At 36.1% G+C, this 23,591-nt stretch overlaps 6 protein-coding genes and 1 pseudogene across 7 annotated transcripts; 3 read left to right on the forward strand and 4 right to left on the reverse strand.

The window, feature by feature from the left end:
• The first annotated feature begins 62 nt into the window (after positions 1 to 62).
• On the forward strand, positions 63 to 1,339 carry LOC121802902. Its single transcript, XM_042202592.1, has 5 exons — positions 63 to 184; positions 263 to 443; positions 515 to 637; positions 734 to 877; positions 950 to 1,339. The coding sequence occupies exons 1-5, from the start codon at positions 63 to 65 to the stop codon at positions 1,337 to 1,339; spliced, it is 960 nt and encodes a 319-aa protein (XP_042058526.1).
• Positions 1,340 to 2,375: 1,036 nt separating this feature from the next.
• On the reverse strand, positions 2,376 to 5,171 carry LOC121802905 (protein FAR1-RELATED SEQUENCE 5-like). Its single transcript, XM_042202598.1, has 3 exons — positions 5,099 to 5,171; positions 3,942 to 4,668; positions 2,376 to 3,813 (listed from the first exon to the last, which is right to left on the reverse strand). Exons 1-3 carry the CDS (start codon positions 5,169 to 5,171, stop codon positions 2,376 to 2,378), a joined length of 2,238 nt encoding a protein of 745 aa, XP_042058532.1.
• Positions 5,172 to 6,901: 1,730 nt separating this feature from the next.
• LOC121802561 (ethylene-responsive transcription factor 14-like) lies at positions 6,902 to 7,483 on the reverse strand. The gene has a single exon (XM_042202248.1). It carries the CDS (start codon positions 7,476 to 7,478, stop codon positions 7,095 to 7,097), a length of 384 nt encoding a protein of 127 aa, XP_042058182.1. The 5' UTR covers positions 7,479 to 7,483; the 3' UTR covers positions 6,902 to 7,094.
• Positions 7,484 to 11,861: 4,378 nt separating this feature from the next.
• On the reverse strand, positions 11,862 to 13,049 carry LOC121802911 (FHA domain-containing protein At4g14490-like). Its single transcript, XM_042202603.1, has one exon. It carries the CDS (start codon positions 13,047 to 13,049, stop codon positions 11,862 to 11,864), a length of 1,188 nt encoding a protein of 395 aa, XP_042058537.1.
• A 2,148-nt stretch (positions 13,050 to 15,197) lies between these two features.
• Positions 15,198 to 17,413, forward strand: LOC121804133. Its single transcript, XM_042203674.1, has 5 exons — positions 15,198 to 15,388; positions 16,403 to 16,517; positions 16,638 to 16,727; positions 16,810 to 16,908; positions 17,051 to 17,413. Exons 1-5 carry the CDS (start codon positions 15,321 to 15,323, stop codon positions 17,150 to 17,152), a joined length of 474 nt encoding a protein of 157 aa, XP_042059608.1. The 5' UTR covers positions 15,198 to 15,320; the 3' UTR covers positions 17,153 to 17,413.
• A 458-nt stretch (positions 17,414 to 17,871) lies between these two features.
• On the forward strand, positions 17,872 to 21,343 carry LOC121804130 (1-aminocyclopropane-1-carboxylate oxidase homolog). 2 transcript variants are annotated; one of them, XM_042203671.1, is made up of 3 exons: positions 17,872 to 19,203; positions 20,534 to 20,855; positions 20,996 to 21,343. In XM_042203671.1, the coding sequence occupies exons 1-3, from the start codon at positions 18,719 to 18,721 to the stop codon at positions 21,128 to 21,130; spliced, it is 942 nt and encodes a 313-aa protein (XP_042059605.1). In that variant the 5' UTR covers positions 17,872 to 18,718; the 3' UTR covers positions 21,131 to 21,343. The 2 variants fall into 2 exon arrangements, with proteins under 2 accessions (XP_042059605.1, XP_042059604.1); XM_042203670.1 differs by having other exon boundaries at positions 17,880 to 19,203; positions 20,958 to 21,343.
• Positions 21,301 to 23,536, reverse strand: LOC121804131 (annotated as a pseudogene).
• Between the last annotated feature and the right edge of the window lie 55 nt (positions 23,537 to 23,591).

Genomic DNA, 23,591 nt, shown 5'->3' on the forward strand with positions numbered 1-23,591 from the left:
TCTACTCCTAGCCACATGACAGGCAACAAACATTTAAGATGAACATTCGCACCAAGACAGACATGAGATGTTCTAATGCACTGCGTTCACCATTTCTTGAGAGAGCAGTCACTGTGTCACGAAAGCTTACTCCAGATGAACGAGTAATGTATTACTGGTTGATGAACACTCACCACGGAAATGAGTAAGTGTTTTGATATCATCATAGATTTTGGTTTTTTTGCCCTGAATTCAATCAAATAACTAATTGTAATAATTACAGAGAACAAATTATCTACAATGACCGAGTAGTTGAGGTCATGCTCTTGGAGTTCTGTTCGCTACTGCCGCATCATGAGGTTTCAAGTGGAGTAATTAGCTCCTTCTGCTCTGTACTTAACCATATGGAAGATTTGAAATCTGTCACCTCTCCAAAAAGACTATTTTTCACAACCTACCCTGCTGTGAGTTTAACTATTCGATTATTTGTTAACCTAAACATGATAACTAACCCTACTGATATAAATATTTGCAGCTTTACACGGTTGTTATGAGTAATGGCCGGGATGATGATGCAGACAAACTAGACGAATTTGCCTCAAACATTGACAAAGAGGTCAGCGAAATACCACACTTCGCATGGGGTGACATAGATATGGTATGTTGCTGCATAGTCAATAACATACTATTACGTTACTAAGACAAAAGACAACACTCATTCTACCATTGAGGACTAACCTATTACACAAAATAGGTATTCTTTGCATTCTGCGTTTCAAAAAGGTACTACACTGTGTGCTTTTGTTTCAAACGAAGATCAGTGGTGATTATAGATGCTTGTAAAGATGGAGAAAACAATGACTTGCGATTCACCTACGGATGTATTCCAGAGGCATTGGTATGAATAAAACATTACAACTCACAGTACTACACAATAATTGTTGATACTAACACTTTGCATGCATTACAGAGGACATTCTTTTGTAAGTATTTATCAAGAATTGGTTGTCACAATCAATGCAAATCGGTTATAAACGTGCCTATTCAGAGGATGAAGATGAGTTGGAGAACAACAGACAATGCAGAAGACAGTGGCGTTTATTTGCTTAGACACCTTGAAGTCTACATGGGTGAAAGGGAGGGACAATGGAATTGTGGACTAACGACAAAAAACAAAGGTGTGCTACAGTTTTTAAGAGCTAAATACAACCGTGTGTTGATGTTGGCAGGAATTAATCACAGCGCGTTACTCAATAAAGATGCGGCATATAAACATTTTGCGAAGGAAAACAAGAAAACCAAGATCAACGTAGAACACATGATAGCAAACTACGGATCGGTGCAAATGTATATTGCATAGGTTAAATAAGTTTTTCATTTTGTTCGTTTCTTTATTGACAATGTTACCCTTGTTTAGGAATTGCGTTTTACACAGCTCCTGGATATCAAACACAACATTAAACTGTTTGATCTATTATAAATTATGAAATTTTTTCGAGCAATACCATCTTATTGGGTTCCTAGTGGATATGTTTATCGGAAACTGGTGGTATAAACAGTACTCCGTATATTGTGTCATAATAGAGTGCATATGTAGGTCATATAATTGTTAGTATACAATGTGTCAAATTATACAATCATTTGGGTCATACTAATTAATGTTATGTGTCATAACAAAAAATATGTTAATATAAATTTCAAGCAATCCACAAATATCATTTAGAATAATAGACAACCATTTGGGTCATTAATTATATCAAACACAACATTAAACTGTTTGATCTATTATAAATTATGAAATTTTTTTCGAGCAATACCATCTTATTGGGTTCCTAGTGGATATGTTTAACGGAAACTGGTGGTATAAACAGTACTCCGTATATTGTGTCATAATAGAGTGCATATGTAGGTCATATAATTGTTAGTATACAATGTGTCGAATTATACAATCATTTGGGTCATACGAATTAATGTTATGTGTCATAACAAAAAATATGTTAATATAAATTTCAAGCAATCCACAAATATCATTTAGAATAATAGACAACCATTTGGGTCATACTCTTTAATGTTATGTGTCATAACAAAAAAAAGTTAATATAGGGTCAAACTATAACTACATTCAAGTCATAACACAGTGATTATATTTTATAACTCAAAAGATGAATTTATTCTATTGTGTCATAATAAACAAAAAATAAGTCATGGTCATATAAATGTAACCTTAAGCATAATAATCCAAAAATTGATCCATACCATATACCTATGACCAAGAATACAGCCACACACAGTAAAAGACTGAACTTCATTAATTTCTATATTCTTAACTTTTCAAACGAAGTGTTCAACATAAATGATTTAAACGAACATCACTTTAAAAAACTAAAAAACTTGTATCAAACATCAGAATTTCTCCTGGACCGCATCTTTTCTTTCTCTTTAAATTTGTCGCAATTCCTAGAATCGTGGTGACCCCACTCCTGACATTTCTTGCATTGACGCATAGCCTTGTTCTTAAGCTTCAAAGCCTTCTCGACTCTTGAAGGGAGTCTACTACCAGATCCCTTGGTGCTGACAACTTCAGGTGGTTGAACATCCACTTCCTGAGGTGCCTCAGCCCCATAAAATTCCTCCATTATTTTCTTCTTCTGTGCTGTAGACGTTACAACCCCGTCGGCAAAAATTTGTTGTCGAGCTTCACGCACTATCGATGTCAACTCATGGATTTGATCAATATCAACACAGACCGCTTGGTAAAGACCCAACATCTCTCCCAACAAAATTGCTTGAGCCTTCTTCTTCTCATCAACATAAACATGAGTTGCAACATCTGAGTTTTGGACGCCATGCACAGCCTTAAGCAAAGAAGATTTCAACCATCGACCTCCAATCAGATACTCCGGAATCAATCGATATTTTTTGTTCTTCAACACCAGGAAGATGTGGCAACATACAAGAGCAGTCCTCAAAAACATCTTACAACCACATACACAAACAGAATCCTCCACAGATAATGTGACCGACCATGTGTTTGAAAAATGATCTAAAACCTTATAAACCTCTATACTTGAATCATTAGATATCGAAACCAGACTACAGTGGTTATAAGCCTCCATGATCTGTTCTTGAATTTCCTTGAACACACCATCAGTAAATATCGAGGATGCATGCTTCTCAATCGACCATTCTGTCTTCAACTTTGCAGTTGTATTATAATCCATATAATCCAGCTTTGCAGAGTAGTTTCTTTGGGCATCAACTGCATTATTGAAATTCATTAAAAAAATAACAAGGTTCGCCCTAGACTGAGTGTACCTCTTGAAAAAACTATTCTGCGACTCCGAAACAGATGTCGTCTTTATCAACGAACTATTAGGAAAGTCCCTAAAGTAGGCTGGAACCCAATACCTTCTTGATTCGAACATAGAAACAAACCATTCAGAGCCAACAAGATCATAAGTCTCCATCACATTCTTCCACTTGTCTTCAAACTCAGTAGGTTCAATCAACTCAGACCAAACACATGAATTCAAATCCTTTTTAAAATCATTATTTCCAAGAAGTGACTTAGGAACCTTTTCAGCTACCTTTGCCATGATGTGCCACATACACCAACTGTGCCGTGTATTCACAAGAACTTTTTCAACAGCTACTTTCATGCCCAAATCTTGATCAGTAATTATCAACTTCGGATGTATGCCCATGCATTTCACAAACTGATTAAAAAGCCAAGAGAACGAATCCGCACTCTCACTACAAAGCAAACCAGCTCCAAATGACACTGCACGGCCATGGTTGTCCTTACCAGTAAACGGAGCAAAAATCATTGAGTACCTACGATGGAAAAAATGAGATATACAAGATTTACTCGCGCATACTGATATATCAAATAATATGTCATAATAAAACAAAGTAAAAACATAACAGATACATGCATCAATTTTAATTAATTAATTTTTTACCTGTTAGTTGAGTACGTAGTATCGAAAGAAACAATGTCACCAAATTGCAAGAAATTCATCTTGGCAATAGGATCGCACCAAAACAAATGATTCAAACGACTCCGGGAATCAACTTCATACTCGTACGTGAAGGCATCACAATTTTCCTTCTTCTTCTTCAACTCATCTATGATCATTTGGGCGTCACATCCTTCAGCGTATCTTCTGATATCCCGTGTATAGTTGCGAATGTCCAACACAGTACAACCAACAGACTCATAACCGCCCATCAACTCAGTAAGCAGCTTGAAAGTTAGAGATGGCCCGATATTAGCTCCAGCACAATCTGAAATAAATTTTTGATGAACTGGTTCAAGTTGACGATTTAGCCTCATGAACTTGTGGTGTTGTACATCAACCATGGGATGGTTGTGTTCTTCTTTAAAGTGTTGAATTACGTAACCACGATCTGAATCAAATTTGAAAGCAACAGAAGCATTACATCCACATTTTTTTGATTTGCGTCGTCTTTTGGGTTGTTGATCGTTAAACTTCTGTTCACCCTCTCTATTACACACCATGTAAAACCATAAGGTGATATCATCAACCTTCTTTGAACCGTTCTTCCTTGTATCAAATCCGACGCGTCGCCCATAGTTCTCGTATAACTCAATTGCGTTGTCCAAAGTAGGGAAGCTACGACCAACATATGGTTTAAGTTCTATTGGGCATTCTGGAATATTTAAATCTGAAATAATTCAAAATGAGAAAATACCCAAAAAATAATACCAAACAAAAATAATCCGTCAGCTGGAATTAGTATGCTAATAGGTAATAATAAACTGAAATCGCTTCATAATTGATACTACTATCAAGAAAATAATAAATTAAATACAAAGATCCAACTCCGAAAATTAGTATGATTATACGTCATAATAGGATGTAATCGCTTCATAGAAGTGATACAACTATCCTTTACAAATATGGGTAATACTAAACACACCTATAAGCATACATTAGGTACGTTGCTACCAATTCTATACTAACAGCCTGCACTAAAATGTCATAGCCACACGCCAACTAAGTAAGAGTTACATAGTTACTAATATTGATAAATACGCAAGATTAAAATAAAGTAATATAAGTATAATTCTCCAAAGGATGTTTAAAAGGATAACCTGTATTCTGCACAATGTCATCTACGGGTGACTGATTATCTACATGCGAAGTAGATGGCGTTTCATAATCCATTCCCGGATGTCTATATCATAACAAAATAGAGCAAATCTTCTTCTTAAAACACTAAACAATATCAATGAAATTTCAGAAACATAAATTCATACGTCTACATAAAAATTACTCACCGTATATATTTGACAGATATACAAGAACCACAAATTCAAACACTGGATGGAAGATAGCAATTTAAACGGAAATGGCTAGCATCGAGATTTTGGAATGGAAACTCAAATGTTGACAAGGAATTATACTACACCGCAATAATAACATCGACGGAGAATTTTTGCATATCTACAAATGTTAAGACTATGCAGAACTACATTAATTGGAATAGGGTATGCAAATTAGACGAAATATTGAAGAAGAAGAAGATATTATGGGCTAATACACTACACTAAAGAGCAGTTAGTGGAGAGAAGACGGAGCACAATTATAGGAATTACAATAACTAACAATATACTGCATTTACTTAATTAACCTTTGTAGATTATAAATAATTAAAATAATAATATTTTCTAATTAAATCTGGCGGTTAAATACTTTAATCTTAAGATTAGATTGTCTCATCCAATGGATGTAAAACGGTCTGTAATTCTTGGTTTAAGGCCATTTTTGTTTTGATCAAATACCTATATATATATATATATATATATATATATATATATATTGTTTCGAAAATTAAATAATAAAAAATCGTTTGGCCGATCGGAAGCCTGCAATGGCGGCCAGAGCCCAGGAATCGGCCTGCGCTCGCCGTTTTTCTCGCCGATTTGGCGCTCGCCTGTTGCAATGTTTCGGCGAGCGGACCGGCCAGCGCCGGGAATCGGCTAGCCGGTCCGCTCGCCGCCATTGTGGATGCTCTTATCTTCCTCTTTCAAAATCATGCTTATTTGACCTTCAACTGTAGGTAATATTTCAAGTTTAATGCAAACTTAATATGGTCAAATGTGAAACATTTTTTTTACTTAGGTGAAAGAGAAGGTGGGATTTGATTCGTGGACCTCTCTCTCTCCCTCTTCATCGCCTATATGCACTCCGCTCATACTGATAGTATATGATAACTCCGAATTCATTTGAAATACTACTTCCATCACTTAAAAATAGAAACTATTTACATTTTATGTCGTCCCTTAAAAATATTTTTTTAAGCTTTTTATTTTAGGACGTGAACTCAGCAATCCACTATTTTTTCTCTTTTCATCTTTTTTACTTTACCAATTTTTCTTTCTTTTTCTCTTATTTTACAAATATTTTTTATCTTACAATAGCAATTATGCATTACAACATATGTCAGTTCAAAGGTTTCTATTTTTCAAGGACAAAGACAAAGATAATATATATGCATACATATATTGATGAAGCAGGTAACGTAGGAGGGGCCTATGGGCCCCAACAACTTTGAAAGAAAGAAAAAAGTAAAGTGCATTTTAATTTTACTACTTAAAAATTAAATTAATAAAAAAAATTAGTATCTATTGTTCTTTGAATTGTGTTTCCTCTTCTTTGAAAATAAGAAATTGGTTCGAATTGACAACACCTTTGTTGTCTTTGTCGCCTTGACAATAGTCTCTCCCGTTCCCCTCTATCTCTTAGGGAATTGCTAGGGAAACATCGAGAGCTACGATTTTTTTTCTGCCTCCCCCACTCTGTGCATATATGTACATCTATAACTCTTAATACATGCTATTTCAACTTCATTTAGAGATCATAACCATAACCTACCTTTAATAAAAAAATAAAAGTAGCACAATAAATTTCCATGCATAAAATCAATCAACCACACAAGAATGCATATGCATGCACTCCATTAGAAATGCTACACACCAATCTCTCTCTGTCTCTCTCTCATAAATTTCCATTTTATTCACCCTAGCTTGTTATATTATTACAAAGGCCACTCGCAATTAGGGAACGAAATGCAAAATCAAAACCTAGTCATTTCTTATGTTTTTTATCATCGAGAAGCTCATCAAGGAGTGTATCGTCGTAGTACTCGAACTCGAACACCTGCCTTCCCTGCTGCGAGCCACCGCCCGGGGCAGCAAAGTGGGAGGAGCTGCTGGGCAAGTTGTACTCCTCGGGGAAGTTGAGGATCGCCAAATGGCCCCTCATGTCGTAGGCCGCCCGGTCATAGGCCCTCGCGGCCTCCTCAGCCGTGTTAAACGTGCCCAGCCAAACCCTCGCGCCCTGCCTCGAGGTGTCGCGTATCTCCGCCGCGTACTTACCCCACTGCCGCTTCCTCACGCCCCGGTACTTCACCTCCTCCTCCTTCTCGCCGCCGCTGCTTCTCTTGCCTCTGTTGCTTGGACCTTCGTCCATGCTTGTGTGTGTTTTTGTTGGTGTGTTGTGGGAGAATAACGTTGGCATTTATATAGTTATCGTGGAACCTTCTAATAAAGTCTTATTAATGGAGACATGGAGTTTTTTATTACATAATCTTAGTCCCATTAATTTATAATTAAAGGTATCTAGGTCAATTAATACTCTCGAATGTTTAGTAAATTAAGGATAAAGGAATAAAGTAAAATAGAAGGAGTACACATCTCGGGACACCAAAAATAAGTAGGTTAGAAGGAGTATATTTTTAACTGGTTTTGATTAGTTTTTGCGATGGAGACCGATTTAGCCACTAGCTGATGCTAACATGGCATTCGATATGTATATGTCGTTTAATTTATGCAGCAATACCAACGACTATATAATTTTATCTATGCTTAGAGCATGGGCAGAGGTGTGCTTTAGCTATAAAGTGAGCAAGTACGTAGACAATTTTAGTCGATCATGCTAGCCTTGATTAATGTATGATTATTTATTGGTAGAATCTTTTGTTGATGTGAAAATTCGAAGTTTGATAATTTATACAGTACTCTCTTCATCCGCGATTAGGTGTTCCGTTTTTCCATAGTCCTCGATTTATTTTTACTATAAATGGTAAGTAGGTATCTCATTCTACTAACTTTTTTCGGTCATGTTATAAAACTAATACTACTATATAAAAGTAGGATTCATATTCTACTATCTTTTTCTACATACTTTTATTTATATCATTTTTAAAATCTGCACTAAACTCAAATGAGACTTCTATTTCTATTCAAGGAATGAGAGGGGTATAAACTTTATTATTTTATGACTCGATATAGTTGGAAGAGTAGTTTGTAACGACATTTTTTCAAACAATTTGATGAATCGTAATAAAAATTGTTATGCGATTAGATGAGTGGGTACTATTGGTATTGGGCAAAAGAATGGTTCAAGATTAGCCATGTAGGATTATCATACGAAGGAAAAGTGTTTGACACGTGGGAGAAATGTCTAATGTTGACCAAATATGTGACATGCTCTGAATCTGGCCTAGTCAATGTGATGGCTTTGGAATTTCTTTATATTCGAATGTTGGTATAAATCGATAGAAAAGGCCCTAACAAAAATTTAATCACACGATTCCTATTCGCTTCCTAGAGCTGGATATATTGTTTAATGGGCACTTTACATTACTATATTTATAATAAGAGTTTTTATTTACTATTATTGTTAATAATTGCAAAGGACGATTAGATCTTAATTAACTGTAGAAAAATTGAATTGTCAATCAGTAGTCTTGTTCGAAATTTCAAACAATGTTATCAGGCACTAATTCATATGTAAAGGAAGATTAGATCTTAAAAAATTGTGGAACAATTCAATTGTCAATCGGTAGTCTTGTTTGACATTTCAAACAGTGTTATGTTACATATTATACTCTTTAATTATATATAGTGTTTGAAAATAAAAGAGTTCGATTCTGCACATTTGGTAAAAATGAATTTGTCTTTGTCAAAAAGAATTCGTTTATGAATTTTCTCTAGTTTTAACCACTGAAATTTTCTCTAGAGTAATAACCCTATTACTCTTTAATTTTATGTAGTGTTTGAAAATAAGAGTGTTCGATTCTGCACATTTGGTACAAATGAATTTGTCTTTGTCAAAAAGAATTAGTTTATGAATTTTCTCAAGTTTTAATACTCAAACAATGTTCTAAATGGACAATGAAGTCAGTTTAGGTGACGTCCCGTATGACGTAGTGTAGACAGTGACAGATCTTTACCTTAAACTTTACGATTATAGCTAGGATTTGAGGTACTATATACTAATAATATCCATTATTAAAGAAAATTAATTACCTTAATTAATCAATTAATGATTTTAGAAGGACAATCGAAGGGAATTTTTGTGGGTCCATGATCAAATTAGCTTGATTTGATTCGCGTGACGTCACCGTTTCTAATCCAGTGACAACATGCTCTAATGTAAACGGAATTAAAGAGGCATTGTAATTAAATAATTCGAATTAAAGATATATTGTTGATTTCTGATTATATAATTGTGGATAGCAGGATAGTCATCTGCATTAAAGGGATGAAAGAAAGAAAAGTGCTCTAGAATTAACCAGCTGCCAGTTGATGTGTATGATTAATTAACAAATATTAATGTTAAAACTTTTTAGATATTAATAGGTGTAATTAGCATTTATCAATAATTGGCGATGGATTATTGGATTGATTCACCGGCCGGTTGCTATTTATCAATCTGCAAAGTGCAAACTACTACTACTACTAATAGACATAGTATTATGTTACTTTTGGGTTTCTACTACAGTAGTACTATAAAACAGAATAATAAAAATAATTTTATTCATTCATTGCTTCTCATCAAAGATTACACACATATCTTAAACTAAGAAAAATAAATCAAATTATAAAAATTATGGAAATAAATTATAAATTCATAACCAAGCAATAATAATAATAGTAATATGTAGATTCATAGCTCACTCCGGATATATTCATTCAATTCCTCGGAGTTAAGGTACAATTTGTCCTCAAGGTGCAACAAAGTTCATCAAGACTTCGATCTTGGCCTCTCCAAGTACGGTATAGGTTTTGATCTCTTGAGAATACATCCATTTTGAATCTTTGATATGATAAACAATATGTTTGTGGCTTACATAGATGAATATGAACTTCCAATTTTAAATTCACATGTATGATACATTGAATTTATATCTGAAAAGTGAAATTTGTAATATAGTACTCATTCCGTCCCACTCAAGATGTCCACATTCTTGAGCGATATGAGATTTTAGGAATAGTTGTTAGGTGGAGTAAGTAGAGAAAAAAAAGGTAGATGAATATTTTAATGAAAAGAGACGAAAGAGAGATTTATTTCTAAATACATAAAATGGACATTTTGAGTGGGATAAACTAAAAAGGAAAAGTGGACATCTTGAGTGGGACGGATGGAGTAACTTACTCCCTCCGTCCCCAATTAGGAGTCACTCTTTGACCGGGCACGAGTTTTAAGGAAGTGTTTGAATGCGTGGTATAATAAATGGAGTTAGGTAGTGAAACGTGGGACCTCTTTGACTTTTCAAATGTGGAGTAACTTACTCCCTCCGTCCCCAATTAGGGTATTTTTTATGTTCAAATGTAATAAGTAGGAAGAGTGACTCTTAATCGGGGATAGACCGAAATGAAAAAGAGTGACTCTTAATCGGGGACGGAGGGAGTATTAGCTAGAAACAATCTTTACAGGAACTGAACAATTGTTCATGTCAAGTGTCGACCATATCGGAAGTTGCCACTAATCATATAATCATCAAACATAGTAGTAGTACTTAATTACAAATTGAAGTGGATGGGCGAATTATATCATCCATCTTACTACTATTAAATCCATAAATAAGGACGTAAGAATCATGTTCTTTGTATTCAAGAAGATATCTCAATACACTCGCTGACTCACGACTTAAACCCCTACTAAGTTCAAACATTTTTTTATGTGTAGTTTGAATCTCTAAAATCTTGTGAGTTATACTAATGTAAAATAAAACCAACTTCTTGCAAACAAAATGCTTTCAGATTAACCAAAGTTATATTTGTGGATATGTAATGGACAGGATTCATCTACAAGTCACAAGAACCTTTTTCTAAACCATGTTAATTTGGGCATGTTTAATAGTACTCCACTAGTATAGTTATTTACAGAAATATTGATTATATTTCTCTTCAATAATTAAAATAGTCCGCCATAATCTATCTAGCAGATCTATTCATCAATAGATGAACATATACATTACGAGCGTCTGTTCAGATTTATTGATATGTGAAGTCCATAATATAATCTTGTCAGGATTTGGTACTTTTCCAATTAGTTTTTTTTTATTTAAATTAACTCATATATAAGGGAGAAAATTATAAATAAATTCCTATACTATAAATAGGAGGAAATTACAACTGATGTCAAGATGGCTCGAACTCAGCACCTCATGCAAAATGAATTTTTTATGGAGTGTTTCTAGCGTTCAAAATGGAATTTTCATTTATTTGATGCGCCCCACTCTGTATTGTGTCTAAATTGCCCATTCGGTTGTATCAATTTTGGGGGTGATTTGAAAATAACAGGGGCAAAAGGGTAATCTTCAGTACAAATCTGGATCCGAAATCCAAGGCAAGAAATAAAATAAAAAGCAGCTCATTCTGCTTTTTTGAATTAGGCGCATTCTCCACTTGAACAGTGCGAGCCCGTATATTATCAGCGGGCATCACAAAAATAACTCAAAGAATTACACCCATATCTGCACATATATTGTAACTTGAACACGTCCTACTAGAATAGCTAATCTAACTTAATCTGGACTTGAACACATAAATTACCATAAAAGCTTCACTTGCTCAAAGTATTCAACCCTTGCGCTTTCTTCTGTTGCAACATGAACTCGTGACATCTCTCCGCTTTTTGCCTCATCTCTGCCAGCATCTCCTCTGTTTCAGCAATGATCTGTTGAGGCTCGTATACCGCCACAAAATCAAGCCATTCGCCCAACGTCATCTTACTCAAATCTGCCACCATCTCCCCTTTACTAGTAGTAGCTCCAGCAGCAACACATTCTTCCACTCCAGAGCTTCTCACTTCATCAGCTGCAATATCTGATCTGTTTTCCTTTTCTTTGCTCTCCGGTTTTGCTCCTTCATTCTCTGTTTCTTCACAAATAGTTTCCACACTTAGCTTCTTCCTCCCCCTTCCTCTGCCTCTCGTTGCCTTTTTGCCATCGATCAGGCTTGAATCGACTACAGTTTCTTCGACATTGTCTTCCCTCCTCTTCCTCCTAGTGCTTACACCTCTCGATCCTTTGATTTCACTTGGCTCCAAACCATTATCCTCTTCAACCTTCAAATCCATGGCCAACTTCAAATTTCTCGCTGAATTTCTAGTCATCCTAGTGCTTACGACTTTACCCTCTTCCACATTCAAATCCTGACCCAAATTCTTACTTCTCGCTGAATTTCTGTTTGTCCTAGTGTTCGCATTCCTCCCCTGATTCACCTCAACTTCGATTTTCTCCTCATCGACATTATTCTGTAACCCTAGCTCGGCAAACTCGTCAATTACCCCCAAATCGACGACCTGCTCCCTCACGCGCCGACGCGTGTTCCTCCTCACCACGGAAACGACTTCATTATCCTCCCCGGTAAGGATCTCCACCCTAATCGACGTTTCCTCGCCGATTTTGATAACGTCGCCATGGAACAGAACCGCCGCTTCGAATGGCTCGAGCTGCGCGCCGTTGAGAAAGCTTCCATTCGAGGAATCGAGGTCGGAGACGGTCCAGCACCGGGCGGAAGGATCCGGCGTTTCTTCGGCTTGGATGAGCAGGTGTTTGGAGGATATTCCTGAGTCCTTGATAGCTAGCGTGTTGCCGCGGACAAGGCGTCCGATCTTGACCGCGGTTCCCAGCCTGAACTCACTTGTGTTGCCGGATAACGGTCCCTTGTCCACGATTAGCTTCAGTGTGGGGCCTTGGCCGCCTCCTCTGGCGGCGGCGGAGGCTGCAGCGGATCTTCTCGGAGGCATTTTCCGGGTTTGGTTTGAATTTTCGGGTAGGGTTAGTGATTTTGGGGAGTATAGAGAAAAGGGGTCTTTTTCGTAATTTTAGTTTCTTGAAAATTCGAATTTGATTTGAGCGCGAGAAATACTTCTATTAAACATGCGTTTTAGAGCATCCGCAATGGTGCGGATGTCCCGGCGGACTTCCCAAAAACACTTCCTGCCACGTTATAAGGACATCCCACTGCACAATGACGGACATCACCAAGGACATCCCGATAGATATCCACAATAATAAAAATTCACAAATTCATCAAATTAAAAATTTACGGAATTAAAATTTCGACACGAATACGGACGGAGAAAGTGCAATGATAATTTCATTAAATAAAACAAAAATTAAAAATTGGGATGTCCCCGTGGCACCGCAATGACGGACGTCCCGACGGACATCGCCGGAAAGCCGCGGATGTGAGGTGTCCGCAGCGGACATCCGCATCCGCCCCTCCCATGCCCAATGGCGGACGTCCCGCGCAGACATCCGGCACGCCGGTCGGACGTCCGGCTAGAAGTCCGCTATTGTGGATGCTCTTAGTCCTACTTTAGCATAAAATCGTAATGGATAAACTAATCAAACCAATATAGTACTAGTATATATCATTAAATATTATAAACTCTTAACCTTGACAGCAAACTTTAACTAAAATTTGAAGGTTAATAAAATTAGGTCTGACAAAACAACTGCATGTAATAAATTTATCGTAGAGTAAGCTACCGAATGACCTATGGAATAAAAAAAAGGTCTTCGTGGTAAACAAAAGGTTTAGTGGTAAAATTATTTTGTTCTCTAATGACAAAGTCAAAAGCACCAAAGAAAATAGGCTGAGTTCCAATCGATTTACAACTTGAAGCTGTATTCTTACAAAAATATTGTATTGTGTGGCTTATTGAGCACGAATATGGAGTAACTTTTGTGATGTTGTACTTAATTTAAAAAAAATAGAATAGGCAAGAGACCTCGAGGTCTTTTTTTTCGGTAGACATCAGGGTCTTTTCTTTCTTTTTTTTGGGTAGTCCTCAAGGTTCAGTGTTCTACTATATTTTTGTTAACTAAGAAATCAAGACGAGTATATCTCAAAGTTTAATAAATATTTATATACTCCTTCATAGCCGTGAAACGAACTCGCGCCTACAGAAGGCCACGTGTTCACTTAGATACATCACGAGATCATTCTTATTGGCTGCGCAAACGTGGCCCATTGTCATTAACTCCAAGTCAGATACAGCTGTGCTAAATCTGAGCTTTTGGTACTCGCGCGTGTGGGCAATATATAAACCATAGACTTCTGTTTTTTGGGTAATATTTCAGTGAGGCCGCTGTTTTTTGTCTAAATTTGCGGACTTATTATATTTTCGACTAATAGTGTTCAAACAGAGTGCAAAACATTTGTTTTATACCACTCCACAATCAGTATTATTCTTAGTAAAGGATAGGGATACGTTTAATATTACTCATTCCGTTCCATAGTAATAGAGTCATTTTACCATTTTGATACGTTTAATAGTAATAGAGTCATTTCCCTTTTTAGTAAAAGTCAACACATTTTTCTATGCCTACTTTACCCTCTCTACCTTTTTCATTTTCTACTTTATTCTCTTTTTACTTAACTTAGCTAACACTATTTTTCTTAATTTCCATGCCGAAAAAAAATGTCTCCATTACTATGGAATGGAGGGAGTACTATTTACTGTTTTTTTAATTAATTTAGTCAAAATTTTAATAATTATTCCGTATATCTATAATTTCATTTCTAACAGTTGGATCGTGGCATATGTGTTGGATAATAGTAGTACTATTGCTTTGTAAATCAGCTAAATATTAGAAATGTTATTTTAAGTTTTGAACAATTATTAAAGTATAAAATGACTGAAAATATTGATACTACAAATTAGAAAAGGTGAGGATGAAATTGATAAGTTGGGAAAATTGAAATAAAATTGATACCTTTATTAAAATTAGATTGAGAAGTAGTAACTGATAACTTATAGATATTGGCTTAAATTTAATAAAATCATTAAACAATATAGGCATTCGAATTCTAATAATAAGACGAATTTTGTGGAAAATTTAGATAAGAGAAAAAAGAAAAGCAATATTCACAAAATTTCCAATTCAAACAACACGCATTCAAGTCGCCTCTTTTGAATCTTTGCCATTTTAAAGTGCACCAAATCTAAAGATACTTCAATTCATCATCTACTGAGAGAAGAGAGAGAGAGAGCTCAAACAGGGAGACAATGGCGTTCATTTCTTTCCTCGGTAGACTCCTGTTCGTCTCTGTCTTCGTTCTCTCCGCCTACCAAGAGTAAGACTTCTGCCTCTTACATAGATCTGCGTTCCTTTCACCTTCCTTGCTTTCACCGCACGCGATTTTGTTTGTTTGGTGCTTTTCAATCGTTTTATATCGATTTAGCTTGGTTTCATCTTCTACTTGTGATTTGGAGTGATTCTACGCAATTGGATCTGATGAATGTGTCGATAGATTGTGTACTGAGGACTTCACATTTTGAGTGCTGTGAATCACAGCCTGTGATCTTACAATTTTGAGCTATTTGGTGATGAGGCGATGATTTCGAGTTAGATATATTCTCTGCCTCAATTCGAAGATTGGTAGTATCGATTTCATTGGTGTTGATTAAGAAAGTTCAAACTGAAGCGAGATAACAATGTAAAGTAAAATTCTAAGTTAATTTTGGTATAATTGACACTTTGATTAGATCAGGGTGGATTAGTTATTTTGTTTTCGGAACTGCATTCTTCAGCAATGCTACCCTGCTCTTGCAGTTGCAGGTCAATGATCTCTCATTTTTGTGAGGATCAATAGATCGAAGCTACTACTGGAATTTTGCTGCTATATGATTATGTATAGCTAATTTAGGTGTTTCCAGATTTTGATCCAATGCGTCCAATTGCCACATTGTTTACGTAGAAACTGAGATTTTGTTACCTTTGTTGATCTGGATCTTGTTAAGAATTGTTTTATGTTTTGCATGTTTGTGGTGGTAATGGGAAAATGGTTAGTGTGCTGCTGAAATTGTTGGTTGAACCAGATTTCTTTTGTATGATGGAGATGCTTTTATACTGATGATTCTTTAATTTTTATTCCTTATAAACATTCTAAATGCTATACGGTAGTTACTTATGAAGCCATGTGTCTGTTAATTACTCAATGTTTTACTTATCTGTTGATTTTGAATGAAGCTTCATCTAGTCTGAAATGGCAATTTGTACAAGAATTACTATTCATTTGTTTCATGTATCAAGCCATACATGAATGTATGAAGCGCCTTCTTATGCAACCCATTGTAAACTTTTGTAGGTTCAATGAATTCGGTAATGATGGTGGACCGGCAGCAAGGCAATTAAGGCCAAAGTTCAATGTTTTCTCAAAACATGTTGCTACTCACACTGGATTTCAAATTCCCCATGTTGATGTAAGGAGAGTCTTCATTTATTCGCAATTCATAGATGATACACGACTATGCACACACTCACAAAGACACATATATATTCACTGGCATGAATTTATAGATTGAGGGAATTGTTTATTTCAGATGAAACATTTGATATTGGGAGCTATCATCATGAAGTCTCTTGGTAGCCTTTTGTTCGTCTTCAGCAGCTCTTTTGGAGCTGTGATTCTGGTACCAACTACCAATCCTTCTTCCGTATATATATAATATATGAACTCAATCATTGTTGCTTAAAGTTCTTTTGTATTCTCAGCTACTCCATCAAGCTATTTCAACACCCATCTTGTATGACTTCTACAACTACGAAGCTGACAAAAAGGAATTTGTTCAGCTCTTCATCAAGTTCACTCAGGTAAGCATTCAATCTAAGAACCATGTGCACCACCAAACAAATGAGTGTTAAGGGAATTCATTTATGCGACTAGTTACTACTCATCATGCTGCATTCCATTATTCATTACTGACATTACAACTCACTCCAACATTCTGACCAGAACTTGGCACTGCTCGGGGCTTTGCTCTTCTTTGTTGGCATGAAGAACTCAATGCCTCGGAGATCTTCAAAGAAGAAGGCTCCTAAGGCAAAAACTAACTAGAGGTCAGACAAAAGTGATTGGTTTTAGTTGCTTCATTAAATTGCTTTAATGATCTGGTTAGGGAGTACTGGAACCAGTTTTTTGTAAGGGTTGTATTGTATCATCATCAGCAGCACTAGAGTGTCTGTGATTTCGTTTTGTCTTTTTTTTTTTGGACGATGTTGTCTCGGCTATGCCATGATCTCTTTTGAAATTCATGAATTTATATGTATGTTAGTTTTTCCAGGAATTAATCACAGATGAGGCTATTAAGTTTGATTATTCACTCTTGCTTGATTTAGTTGTGTTTTCATTCCAATTTCATGTTTTATTATAAATTTGTAATCATTGATTTTTTAGGGGCATTGGCTGGGGTTTATAATTATCTTTTTAACGTTGATCTTACTTAATAATTGGTTGTTACAAATTTTAATATATGTTTTTTTAATATGGCATATATTTTGATATTATAATTAAATTAGTGTAGAATCTAACAGTGAACTCGAGTTATCTAGAACTATGCAGTGGTGGATCCGGGCATATTTATTAGGTAGTATATTTATATGATAAAGAAAGATTGGCACTAGTGTTTCTTCTTTTCATAATTTTATTGGAATTTACTTATTATATTAAGATTTCATAGCAATTCACTAAATTTTTATTCAGTTATATATATTTATAATATTTCAATCTGATCAATGTCCAACCGATTTTACCATTTGATAGCTTTGGTAGTTCGTTTATTAGTCTGATTTTAAAACATTGATTTTGTTGTGTTCTCTAGTTCTAAGACTCAAACAGCGGTAGATGCGGGCATTAATTATTATTGATGTGTTCTTCAAATCTTATACTCCATTATATTCCCTTCGTTCCACTTTATAAGTATAGGTTTTTCATTTTAATCCGTCCCATTTAGAAGTCCTAGTTAGAATATTTCATAAATGGCAATAAGTCCCACATTTCATTAACTTTATTCTGCTCACATTTTATAGTATAAAACTACTAATAGTATATAAAAATGAAATCGTGTTCCACTATCCTTTTTCACTAACTTTTCTTGACATTTCTTAAAATTTGTGTTGAACTTAAATTGAGACACCTAAAGTGCTTCTTCTTCTTTTCAAGCAAAAAAAATACTAGTACTACCATATTCAAGTTTTTTGTTTTATTAAAGGAATCATTCTAGTGCTAATATCTGATCAATTTGGACAATTTTATATCTGATCAATTTGGACACTTTCTTCTTTTCTTCGAATAATTTGACCACTTTTATACCTGATCAATCTGGTATCATATCTTTCATTCGGATTATAATGCTGGTTTACTGTATTAAGTTTATTATAGTTAATCAATTTCATGTAATTTTAATTATTTTTTAAAATTCAGCATGTAATTGAGCTGTGGTAGGCCGATATGTTTGAGAGCATCACCTTACCTTAAGAGGGAGGCATATCAATATAAAATACTTACTCCATTTTTGGAAAAAGGACAAAAGAGTGATGGAATATAAGATAAGTTGATGAAATACTATCATTACACAACCTCATACTTTGCAATCAACTGAAAGAGATCATCTTAGCTGCCAAGATGTCTGACTACGACAGAATCAGCGAACTACAAGCGTTCGATGACACGAAAGCCGGCGTGAAGGGGCTCGTGGAAGCCGGGGCCACAAAGATTCCTCGAATATTCGTCCACGAGCAATACATGAAGGAAGAGAAGACAACTTCCGACGCCAGTGTCCCGGTAGTCGACTTGGGCTGCTTGGAGAAGGACCGCAGAGGAGTCATCGATCAAGTCAGATCTGCGTGCCGGGAATGGGGGTTTTTCAAGATTCTGAATCACGGGATTCCGGCAGATTTGATGAACAAAGTGATGGAGGTTGTGAAGGAGTTTTTTGAGATGGATGGTGAGGAGAAGAAGCAGTATTACACACGAGATATAAAGAGGAAAGTGGGGTTTAATAGCAATTTTGATTTGTTTAGAGTGCCTTATGCTAACTGGAGGGATACTCTATATTTGGTCATGGCTCCTAATCCACCCCATCCACATGAATTGCCTCAACTCTGCAGGTATTTATTAACTACAGTACAAATCTATAAATTCATTCCGATTCTTTCTTTTTCTCTTGATTCTTTTCCGAGCAAGATGTATATTTGAGAAATCATGTCAAGAAGATTAAATCGCTTCTTCTAACTCTTTTTTCAAATTTAATAAATATTGTGTTAGAAATTTCTCGAATTGGTTTACCATTCTCAAATATGATATAATTGACAACTCGAAGTTTCACATTATCCCTTTGGTAGAGTTCGAATTGCGTTTATTGTAATTTTATGGAATTGGATATGAACTTATTATTCTAATTGAATTTCAATTTCTTTATTAGTATAAAGACAATAATTTATAAGTCAAAAAATGAACCAAAATTTAATATTGATTTTTAATTAAATATATTTTTAATTTTCATTTATGTAGGAGTATAATGTTGGGGAGTGATCAAGTGCTAACTAATTAACAATCACAAATTAAGATCAAATCTTAGCCATTAGATTAGGAGATCTAGTGGTTGAAACAATGCCACATGGATTATATTTTAAATTAAAAAAAATAAATAAATATAAAGGGTATTATTGTCAATTCTCTCTCATCAAAATCATCTCAAAACTTTAAATTTATGTAACTCTCTCGATTTAAATTATTTTTTGGCAAAAAATATATCAAATTAAAGATAATTTTATAAAGATTCCAATGAGATCTCAATTGCATATGTTCCGACGATGTTCGGGTGATGCAATTTGATAAATTATATTTCAATTTTCATATATGTTGATAAGCAGATTTTATCAACAAATTCAATATAGTGTATGCAAAATCTCAATATAGTGTAGGTAAAATATCAATAAAACTGTGTTGATATTTTCTTGTAATTGTGTTGATATTCTCATGTCATATTATTGATATTTGTAATACATTATGTTGATATAAAAAAAACCCACGAAAATGATCATATGATAACATAATGACGATATTATCCTTTTGTTGATATTTTGTCTACTATTTATTGAAATTTGTGAGCTTTAATCTCATCCACTTATTTTAAAATCCAATAGTGTAGATTTAGTCTTAGTTTTGAATTATGGTGTTATAAGCATTAGAAGAGAACCATGTAACTCTAAATTAAATTTTATACTAGTAGTATATATTTTGAATTTCTGTTTGAGTGTAGGTGTTGTGTTTATTTTCTCTGTGTCTACCATATGTGTCATGTGTGTATTTTGTGCAATCTTTGTTCATGAGATGGACTAATTTGACTACTTAAAATTCTAATATATTTTTTTAATATACTTTTCAAATTGTAGTGTATAAAGCTTGGTTTGATATGTGTTCATCTGGATTTGGCAGAGATGCAATGCTGGAATACTCGAAGCAAGCAAAAAACGTCGGAATCCTTCTGTTCGAGCTGCTGTCCGAAGCTCTCGGGCTGGACCGGAATCACCTTATCGACATGGATTGCGCAGAGGCGCAGTTTGTGGGGTGCAACTATTACCCGGCCTGTCCCGAGCCGGACATGGCGCTCGGGTTCAGCAGCCACACAGACAGTGGCTTCCTCACTCTTCTACTGCAGGACGATATCGGTGGACTACAGATTCTCCACAACCATTGCTGGGTTGATGTCCCGCCTTCTCCAGGAACTCTTCTGGTTAATGTCGGTGATCTCATGGAGGTACGTTACGTAAGTAGATAAGCACGTGAATAGTGTAAGTGCTTTTCAATGCACTGCACTCTGTTGTGGATGCCCTTAACGATTAGTGCTTGTGTGTTGCAGCTAATCAGTAACGGTGCGTTTAAAAGTGTGTACCACAGGGCGCTGGCGAGGAGCATTGGTCCGCGGGTTTCAGTTGCGCTTGTGTTTCGTATGCATGTAGAGGAGAGCAACGGCTCGAAGGTTTATGGTCCGATCAAGGAGCTGCTGTCCGAAGAGAATCCACCTGTTTATAGGGCGGCCAAAGGGGAGGAGATTATTGCTTGTAGATATGCAAAGGGAATGGAGGCTAATACCCCATTGTTGTCCTATTTCAAGCTCAATTAGCCCTTTGATTTCATCCAAATAATCTCTCCTACTATTACTATGTTGTAACTGTCTGTGGCTGTCTTTACAACTTTGAACCTAAACTATCAATGCTTATATATATATATTGATAATTCAAGGTAGTTTAAGTTATTACAAATGTTGGTTACAAAGATAGGAGAAATGAAGCTATAGATGAAGGCTGTGTTACATTTCAACTCCAAAGGCTAACCTTTGAGTTGGAAGTGAAGCAAAGCAGAAGTGCCATCAAGGCCCTTCTTGCAGAAGTAGTCACTATACTCTTCCGACGTGGTGGTGCGGTACTTGGGAGGGTTTGTCTCCGACAAGAGCTCCTTGATTGGGGCATGAACGATCGAGCTTGGTCCCGAATCCCTCCCAAAGAAGCTGGCAACTGATATCCTAGAGCCGGCCTTGCTCGACACCACCCTGTGCTCCACGCTTTTGTACTTATCGTTCGTTACCAGCTGCAAGATTGATATTATAGATGTGTTACAGACCAAACACGAAAACTCTTTTCAAAAGACTAATCTATCCAGAGGGAGGATCCATTTGGTCTATAACCTCATACTAGATGTTTTACACAATCAACATGAGACAGTACTGGAGTACGTTACAGATGCTTACTTGAAGAAGATCTCCAATGTTGACGACTAAGGCGCCTCGGAGAGGAGGAACATCCACCCACTGGTTCTGATGCATCACTTGGAGCCTTCCGAGGTTGTCCTGCAGAAGCACGGTTGCGAAGTCGTTGTCTGAGTGTCTCGTCGCGCCCAATGTGAGCTCAGGCTCTGGGCACGAGGGGTAGTAATGGGAGACCATGAAAAGTGAGTGTGCACATTCCATTTCTAGGAGATGATTTGTGCCGAGTCCAAGACCTTCAGACAGCAACTCAAACAAACTCCTCCCTAATCCCATCACTTGCTTAGAGTATTCCATCATGATTTCCCTAAAACACACAATCATCCACCAATCTTCATCACAAGCCCTAAATTCCACTTTAATCAATTCAATTGAACACCATCTATAATCAAATAATCAAGAATTGACAAAGGAAGATTCTAGATTTTCATAGACTTGCAAATTTAAGGTAGTTGGTGAGGCAGTGGAGTATTAGGAAGCAAGAACACAACTGAACACAATACAAAGACTCCTTAAACACACAATCATCCAATCTTCATCACAAGGTCTAAATTTTTCCACTTTAATCAATTCAATCCAACATTATCTACAGCACTACTCTACCTAAAGAAGAATAACCAAATAATCAAGAACTCAGGAAGCTCCTAGATTGTTATGGAACTGCAAACTATTAGGATCAAGAACACATCTGAACACAACAAAAAAGATTCCCTAAACACACAGTCATCCAATCTTTCATCACAAGTTCTAAATTCTTCCAATCTAATCAATTCAATCCAACTCCATCTACAACACTACTCTAACTATAGAAGAATAATCACATAATCAAGAATTGACAAAGGAAGCTTCTAGAATGTTATAGACCTGCAAACTTGAGGCAGCTGTTGAGGCTGTGGAGGATTAGGAGCAAGAACACAGTAAAAAGAGTCTCTCCAACCGAAACTTTTTAGTTGAGTCTCTAGTGTAATATTGCTTCTTGATATCCGAATCCTGCTCCATGAATCCACGAACCCCGTCCAACATATCATCCAAAATTGCTACCGGAATCCCATGATTCACAACTTGGAAGAAACCCCACGTCTCCGCCGCTTCTCGAATCCCGTCCAAGACTTTGCGGCGTATGCTCGGATCCTTGTTGAAGCTCTCGAGATCTATGACCGGAAAATCGAAGTGAGTTCCGGTCGTGGTCCCGATATCCTTCAAATTTTGCGGTGGATGGAGGAAGATTGTGGGCAGCTTGGTGATCCCGGCGTCGACTAGTCCTTTCACGCCGGCTTTCGTGTCGTCGAAGGCCTGCAACTCGCTCTTCCGATCGGATTGTGCATCCATGCTGCTTGAAACTACCATTTTTTCCAGCGAAAGTAGGATTTTTGTGGAAAGCAGCTGCACACTTATTATTTTAATGGATTAATGGTTGACTCCGCTGGCTTCATATGGATCACTACATGGATTTTTCTACAAATCTTTGTTTATTGGTTTAGAATTATGCACAAAAAAATTTCAATTCTTTCACACACAAATAGGGTCGAAGCAAAATAAAGGATGTGAGCATTGATGCGATCTGTAGTGGCGGCGCCGCATCTATGAATATCAGATAAAATAATTTTGGTTGTGCACAAAATTTATTACTACAACAAAGTTAATAATTCTTCAAAAAGTTCAATTTGTAAATCATTTCATTATCTTACCGCATAAATCTAATCACAGAAAATAGAAAATTGCTCTAAGGCA

This window comes from Salvia splendens, chromosome 5 (genome assembly GCF_004379255.2).
Source record: "Salvia splendens isolate huo1 chromosome 5, SspV2, whole genome shotgun sequence".
NCBI lineage: Eukaryota > Viridiplantae > Streptophyta > Magnoliopsida > Lamiales > Lamiaceae > Salvia > Salvia splendens.